Here is an 8,965-nt window from a genome sequence, read left to right as displayed (position 1 = left end):
AATCTCATTAAAAGCAGCCTGGTTATAACTGTCTTAAAATGTTTTCTTGAAATAAAATAGTTATAAAAGAATAATTATTAGGAAATCAATGTTTAATATTTGTCCTTAAAAACGTCATGTAATATAATGCTATTTCGAATGTTGTCTACTGAACATTTATTTGTTTTACAAATAAGACAACGCACTACAGGATTTGATAAAAACAGAGTCATGCAGTACTTTCAAATTTTAAAGCTGATTATCTAAATCTTTCCAAAAATGTGCACATACTAACTTCTTTGCAAATAAATATGTTTAACATTAATGCACCTTTTTTATTTTTGTAAAATTACGTATTAATAGTTACAGATAAAAATATATATCTATAATTATTGTTATAAGCCAGATTTTATACAAAATGTGAATTAATAATAATTAGTAGGGGTAGAAATTAAGAAAATTTAGCCACTAGTCTACGGACCAGTGACTAAAAGAAATTTCTAGTCCTTACACGTTCTTACTTGTCTGTTTGTATGTATCTATTGAATTTTTTTATCAGAAAAATGTTTATAAGTGAATTAAAATTAAAAGTTCTTAACAGAATAATGTGTAATGGTCTTAGCTATGATGAAATAGGCTATTCAGTGATAATAACACAGATCAAAACACAAAATTAAAAAACTAAATCAGCATAGAATCCCTTTACATCAATAGCTGGTCCGAGAGACCACTGATAATTATTTTTTAGCAATGGACCAACATTAATTCAGCCTTGATTAAGATATTAAAGTTGCTCATAATGCACACCATCAAAAAAAAAAAAAAAAACATTTATTAAATGAAAACATTTTATTCTTAAATATTTACATACATTTAATGGTGGAATGCAAACCGTCGGTAATAATTTAATAATGCTGACTATATTGAAAATGTATCAATATATCGAGTCATGCTTAATAATTTATTACAAATGAAAAAAAAAATTATTAATTCAATGTAGATTTTGGTTGCATTAAGGGACTCTTTATACTCAGAAAGAGTAATTTCAAACAGAAATTTTGTACATCAGCAAATATGTACGTACACAAAATTACTTCACATCTATTAACAAGAAATTAAACTTGGTATAATGCCTGCATAAGAGAATGTTTTATTTTTTCTGAAGTTGAAGCGTATGGCAATGGTCTGGATAAGAAAAACTGCAACAAGTCCCGAGTCGAGGCATGGAAATATGGTTGCCTCACGGAGTGTTCGAGAATTGCCAAAGCTCCACTTATGTCAAGATTCTTTTTGGGTTTTTTATCTTCGCCTTTAAGCAAGTTAATATGCACCAGAAATGTGTTGTTAAACTCTGAGATATTAGCCGTTTTAAAAGCTTGGCTTAAAATATAATCAGAAAATTTACAAGCTGTCTCTTTTTCTGCAGTATTCTCTGGATTTAGAGTCAATGCGACTTTCATAAATAACTCAAGAGAGTCATTAAGAGTAGGATTTTCAGGTAAGATAGCTTTTAAAGCAATATTAGATTTTTCAAGTGAAACTAATCCTTCGACAGATGGATTAGCAATGAAATCGGCAGGAGTAGTAACTCTAAACATGGGGCTTTGGTATGATTTTTGAGTCAGTTCTTTTTCTTCAACTGAATCATCATCTTCAGTATCTGTCTCTTCATCTTCCTCATCTACAATGTACTCTTCATCATCAGCATGCTCATCCTCATGTTCTTCATCTCCATCATAATCATCGTCATCATCTTCGTCACCTTAAATAATGATGAAATAATATTTTCAGTAATTTTATATAAACCAAGATTTTAATTAATATTTATTAATGTACCTAGTGACAAAATACAATAGAACCTTGAATGGTCATAAATTCCTTCCAAGTGTGCAAGAAACCAGTTTCTGCCATTGGCATGGCAAAAACCAGTTTCTGCTGGCAAAAAGCCAACCCTTGATGCAACATACAAATATTTGGTATTTAGCCAACACAGAACACAGAATATTCATTTCAGACGAATAATGGAAATGGAAATACACACAAAATGAAAACAAATACACACAAAAATATTTTAAATAACACAACTTAGTTATGTATCACTTCTAATGTTTTACACATTAAGTAAACTTAAACAATTCTTAAATTTTATTTACCTAATATTTTATCAATTAGTTTTAAGAATAATATATTGCTCAATTATTTATTTACAAAAAAAACATCATTTAATGTCAATAAGACAATGTTTGTAGAAATAGAAATATTTTCTTAGAATACTACATTTGGAGTTTATAAACTTTTTTTTGACTTCGAAGAGGTTAAGGTACATAATATAAATGAGATGAGATCAAACTTAGCCTTAGAATTAAAGCAGACAAACATGATTAACAAAATATTAGAGCAATATATGTCGATTGCTAGCAGTTTTGAAAATAACTATGACAGCTGAACACTCAGCATCAATTAATTTTTCCTGCCCATTTACAATAATATGTAGATGTCTATCGAATGTTTCTTGTAAAGGGTCCGATTAAAAGATAAATTATTTTGTGAAGGGTTATTTATTTTGTTACATTAATTATTTTGTTACATTTTTATTTGGGGATGAATTTTTCAGTATTTTAAAATTAACTATTAATTTTTTTTAATAAATACCTTTTATTTAAAAATGTACCATTAAATGTTTATTTTCTCACAATTTTCAGTTTAAAATATAAAAAGAAAGCTTTAAAGTTGTTTATTAATTAGTCCCCTCTTCTTTTTTTTTAGTTTACTTTTTTTTAGTAAAATTTATTCACTGTTGTCTTTTAGCTTGCCTTTAATTATTTTTCAAAAGCTTCAGACTTCTCTGTTATTTTGATAATGAGAGAGAATTATTTTGTGAAGTATATACATAGACATAAAATAGTATAATAGGAGAATTTAAAAATTTAGGATCAAATTGGGTATTACATAATGTTACATATTTTGATTAATTTTAACGGTGGTAACTGAGTGTCCTTCAAATACTCAAAGTGCGCTTTTCTGTGAGAAAGTACACTGCACTTTTTTATTCATAGAGTGAAATCTGGATAAATTATATGCAATTTTTAAATGTCCTATGGATGGTGTTTTCTACACTAGGGAATGCTGCAAGCTCGGGACTGCCTAAATTTCCGGGTTACTGTTTCAGTTGTATTTTAAAGGCATTTGGTATCATTGTGTTTTGAGATTTTTGCAAACAATGTATTTGATTACTTATTACTCATGTTTACAATGCTAACAATACTTGTGTTTACAATACTAAAAGTGTTAACACCAACGTAAGATGGTGCACAACTTGCAACACGAACAAACAATAATAAACAAATGGAAAGAGGCCAAATCAAGACTGCCAAAAAAGCAAGATATTCAAAATCTAGCAACCATGCCACCTTTTTTAATAATAAATAACAAAATAACTAAAACAAATTTTCACTCCAAACTCCCCAGAATTACATAATAACATTAATATCTTATGAAATACGGCAGATTTGAGCTCAGAAATTATCGAATTTATTTCTTTTATTGAAAACAAAATTATCCATTTGAAAACATCGCCTATCAGAATAACATGTAGTAAGCAGCTGCAAACTTTTTAACCGGAACTAGAGTAGGTGCCGAGCTCGAGATTGTTATTGTTTACATTCCTATTGAAAACACCATCCATATTTATTGCTCTACAGCAAAAACATATTTATAAAATAATGTTAGTAAATTTCAAGTTAAGTAATAATGTCCCTAAAAATTCTGAATATAACACAGACCATCACCTACACCATGTTCTCATAGTTTTTAAACAATTCCAACTTCTATGCAACAAAGAAAAAAAAATCAATTAATTAAATTTAATTAATGAATTAATGTTTGAAAAAACTGTATCAACATCAAGTGTCATTCACTTCAAGTTTAAAAAAATGAATTTGAACTTGGATATGGAGTGGATGAATAAAAAGTACTATTTTATTAATGATCGAAAATTTGAACAAGATATATAAATATACATAGGGAGAGTATGAACTAATAGTAGGAATTGAAAAAAAAATCAATTAATTAAATTTAATTAATGAATTAATATTTGAAAAAAACTGTATCAACATCAAGTGTCATTCACTTCAAGTTTAAAAAAATGAATTTGAACTTGGATGTGGAGTAGATGAATAAAAAGTATTTTATTAATGATTGAAAATTTGAACAAGATATATAAATATATAGGTATAGGGAGAGTATGAACTAATAGTAGGAATTGATAAAAATTTAATTAAAGTGCAAGTAATAATCAAAAATTTTTTAATCTTCTTAAACATTATATTATGCTTGGGTACAATCAAAAGCATAAAAGGGAACGAGGTGCCTTTCTGAATTTTTTCTGGCATCAGTATGAAGAAAAAAATATTAATTTATGCATGCAATGTTTTTATTAAAATGATTCTAACAATTTCAAAATACAATGCTTTAAAAAAAAGAGCATTATTAAAAAATATTGAAAAGTATTTGAAATTTACCTATTTAAAATATTAATTTATATTGCTTTATTTTATGATGCATTATTTATAAGCATTATTGTGCTTAAAGCTTTCTTTATTGCGTTAAAACAAATATTGAAATAAAAGAATTTTTTTTATTGTTAAATCACCCTTTAACAGAAAAAATTTATTACTCTTCCCTCGATCCTTTTAAGTGAAAAACAAAAATTTGTATTTATTCAATCATAAGAAAAAAAAGGCTTGATCATTTTTAGTAATAAATTGACACAATGTAAATTGAATACTGCTAATTAATGACAATAAATTAAGCATGATATTCTCATATATGCTGACAAAAGAGAACTTATTCATGTATACCAGGGTTGGGTTTTTGACGTCAAAAAGTGGTTTTTGACATGACAAGGGAATAATACTGGTTTAAACCGTCAAAAACCCGTCAAAAATGTCAAAAACTGAAGTTTGCCAAGAAAATATATAAACTTCAAAACTACCAACAGTTGCCATGCATTATATTGAAATTTAATTATACAATAGGTAATCAGCAGGTTTTAAAATATTTTTTAATTAAAATTAAGGTAAAATAACAGATTTAAAATCTCAGAAATTTATATTCAAATGCATGTGCAGAAAAATTTTCCACAAAAATTGTTTAAATATTTATATTTAAAAATTTTTTTTTTCTTTTTGACTTACTTACTTAAGAAAATTAAAAGTTTATTACTATGCATTTTTGACATATAAGGAACATATAACTAATATTTATAAGGAGCTTACAAGTTATGTTGTATAAATACAAACTTGATACAAGATACAAGTGTATAAAAAAAATTTCTTAATGTTATACCGAACATCTTTATTATCCAATATGTTAATTTGAATTTAAAAGTAGTTATATTTATGAATAATGATAAATATAATTCATATTGTTTATTATATTTATTTATAATTATTACACTTATCATTTTAAAACAATTTTTATCTCTTAATTTTTTTTTCTCCACTTGTATTAAGAATACAAATAATGCATATCTTGAAAGCAAGAAGTAATTATTCAACAGCTGAATATTTAGATATTCAACAAAACTATATCGTATTCAGCAAAATGAAATTCACAAGTATTTGGATAAACTAAATTTTCAGCATAGTAAATGAATAGGCTGAATATACTGTAAATCGACACTAACTACTCTGTGTATTTAACAGAAAGCACTTAAATTTGTATTGTCTTATGTTAAAAAGATTATTAAGAAGATTTAAAAGAATATTAAAAAAAAATTTCTTTAAAAGAAGATGTCTAATGTTCAAAACTGCTAATGTTTATCTTTAAAAATGTCTAATTTTTAGTATAATCTATACTATACACTAAATTTGGTTATAAATAAATTTCTTAATAATATCACTGCAGATTTTCAATAACACATGAAAATGAATGCATAGTATTACAAAAGATGTGAGTTTTCAAAAGTACAAGATTTTGGTTACTATTCAAAATATAAGTGTTTCTTCAAAATTTTAAATTTATTTTTTCTAGAACATATTTAGAAACACTATCCTTTAAAAAATATATAAATTTTATGTATTAATTAAATTTCACATATGAATATAGGTTTTTGACATTTTCGACAGTGAGGTTTTTGACGTGACGATTTAAACCATGGTTTAAACTGTCAAAAACTGTCACATGTCAAAAACCTGCCAACCCTGTGTATAACAAATAAATAATATCTAACTAATATATCATTTTCATATTAAACTTTTATTTGCATGTTAATTTTCATTGTAAATTAATGTATAAGCATATTTTTAAATTGTTTATTGAAATAGTAACTAAAAAATAAAATAAAGTCCTTTCAAGATTATAGTATTAATTAAGAGGATAAAGTATTATTTAACACTTTGTTACAAATAAATAAAATAAAAACTAGTTTAAACAACAAAAAAAAAAGTGTAAACCAAAAAAATCTAGGTTTAAACCATAAAGTTCAGGTTTTTTTGCAGCCTCGCCAAGAGGTGACTACAGGCTTTCCCTGAGTTTGTCCCAATCTGTGATATTTTATTTAATTTAGGATACAGCGCACGGTTTGGTTGTCACCAGAACCTGGCAATAATTTTAGAACAAGATACAATTTCAATAAACCTCCTCAGCATTTATCCAAAAAAATTTAACTAGATTATCAATTTTCTAAAAAATAGTGATAGAAATTACTTAAACGAATTGCTCTAACAGAAAAAATATAATAAATAACAATATACCTTCATCTTCACTCAAAGAGGATAAAAAATCTAATTTATTTATATCTTTCATCTTGTCTTCAATCAATTGGCATCCGACATTTCCGAATTGATTTCCATTCAAAATAAGACTCTGCAATGTGTATTTATTCTCAATCGCTTTAACAATCGCCAACCCTCCATCTTTTTCAATCTCATTGAATCCCAGATTTAACTCGATCAAATGTTCACAATTAACTTGGAGAGATTTTGCCAGGACCTTAGCCCCCTCATTCCTCAACAAGCAATCTCCTAAATTAAGCAACTGTAATTGCTTCAGTGAAGGTAAACAACCTGCAATTAGTTTTGCTCCTTCTTCCGTCAAGCTGTTGTCATTTAAATTAATAACTGTTAAATTTGGATTGCAGCGAAAAGCTTCGGCCAAACGTGTAACACCAGGAGAATAGATACCATTCTGAGGCATCGCAACAGACTCCAGACTGCCCAACTGTTTAATAAACTTAGATACAGCTTTAGCACCTTCATTTTCCAATCTGTTGCGGCCGCAAACAAATATCTTTAAGCTCAAAGGAGTACCGTGTTTCCGACTATTTTCAATACAATTGCAGATCGCTTCGGATAGCATTTTTGCACCAGAAATACCTAAGCCATTGTTGTTTAAGTGAAGTTCTTGCAAAGTGTAGCATGAAGATGACTGTAAAAGATCTTGAAGACCGACTAAACCTCGAGGACCGAAAGCGTTATCACTTAGATCTAACACCACAAGTTGAGCTTTGGCTGTCATGATTCCATTGCTTAAAAAAGTCAAGGCTTTAGGGATTTCATCTTTGGAACGCCGGGTAAACATATCTTTCCATAATGCTTTTCTGAAATTTTGCTGGCTTTCAAGAGCTTTTCCTACTGCTTCTGCAGCCGGGATTCCAAAAGTATTGCCCTCTAATTTTAGAGTAGTCATACCAGGACAATTTTGGATAGCTTCAACGATTTGTGCGGCATCTTTAGCGGTATCAAGAGACAAGCCTTGTCCAACAAAACTTACTTCTTTTTCAACATCTTCAACTTTAGTGGATGACAACTGATCAGCTAAATTATCAATTTCGCTCATAGTGAATTAATTAGGAATGGTAATATACTATAAAATTAACAAAGAAAAGTTGTGAGCAATCAACGATCAACGAAATAAACACGATTCAAACAGAAAAACATCAATGACAGCGGTCACAGTTTGACGCAAAGAGGAAGGGAAGTACCACTTATTCAATGGCTCATATGCTGAAAAAAACACTTTAACTTCTACTATCAACAATACAGCACTTTGACCGTTTCCGCTGTATGGGATTGGCGCAATTCCGATCTTTGTCTGATAAGTGAGCCATTCGCAGGAAGATATATTTTACTAATCTGGTTGCTCTCATTTTCCCACAACTGCAATCGGAGGTGTGAAAGTCAGAGCCAATCTAATGGAGATGATCATTGCGCGAGATTCGCATAAGTGGGCGTAGGTCAACGTGAATTACTCATGCGTGAGCAGCATTTATTTTCGAAGCATTTATATGCACATCTAAGGGCACTCGCATACAATTTGAATGCTCTCTAAAACGACATAACGGCACTCGTGAACAACAGAACAACGAAACTCGTGTCTCTAATAAAAATAATCGAAAAAAAATTTTAAGGACAGGAAGATATTTGGCTTTGAATACGTTGTTGTTGTTCTTTCGATTACGTCACACTAGAGCATCCCTGAGGATGATCCGAAGACATGCCATCACAATTTTGATCCTCTGCAGAGCGTATGGCACCCCCGCTTCAGTAGCCCGATGGCCTACACGCGAAGTAGAGCACTTTACAGTAGAACAGTTTAACGAGGACCAATACCGCACACCCTCTGTCCCTACCCAGACTGATCCAAGTGGTCACCCACCAACACACTGACAGCAACCAGTGATGCTTGACTTCGGTGATCTGCTGGAAACCGTGTCTTAACGATCAAACCACTGCGAGACGGCTTTTGTTACGTTCAAAGTAAATATACTTTTTTGTAAACCATTCGGTATTATCCAAAAGAAATCAATATTTTAAAATTTTATAGAGAGTTGACTAAATGTTCTCTATAACAAGTTTCCAAAAAACGGAAGAAATTTAGAAAAATTACGGTGATCAATCCGCTTATGTTATGCTTACAAGACGATGTGTAAACAGGCTAACTATTCTAGGAACATGCACACTTTTTGTTTATGTTTAAATTTACG

The 8,965-nt window shown here is 29.2% G+C and overlaps 1 protein-coding gene across 1 annotated transcript; it reads right to left on the bottom strand.

The window, feature by feature from the left end:
- Window positions 1–809: 809 nt before the first annotated feature.
- Window positions 810–7,973, bottom strand: LOC107455366 (ran GTPase-activating protein 1). The gene is made up of 2 exons (XM_016072901.5): window positions 6,735–7,973; window positions 810–1,741 (listed from the first exon to the last, which is right to left on the bottom strand). Exons 1-2 carry the CDS (start codon window positions 7,816–7,818, stop codon window positions 1,095–1,097), a joined length of 1,731 nt encoding a protein of 576 aa, XP_015928387.1. The 5' UTR covers window positions 7,819–7,973; the 3' UTR covers window positions 810–1,094.
- Window positions 7,974–8,965: the final 992 nt, after the last annotated feature.

The sequence above is a fragment of the Parasteatoda tepidariorum genome, chromosome 5 (genome assembly GCF_982258835.1).
Source record: "Parasteatoda tepidariorum strain Cologne lab strain chromosome 5, Ptep-v5.0, whole genome shotgun sequence".
Classification (NCBI taxonomy): domain Eukaryota; kingdom Metazoa; phylum Arthropoda; class Arachnida; order Araneae; family Theridiidae; genus Parasteatoda; species Parasteatoda tepidariorum.
The sequence above is the reverse complement of the archived record's forward strand: the minus strand, read 5'-3'. Positions and strand labels throughout refer to the sequence as shown.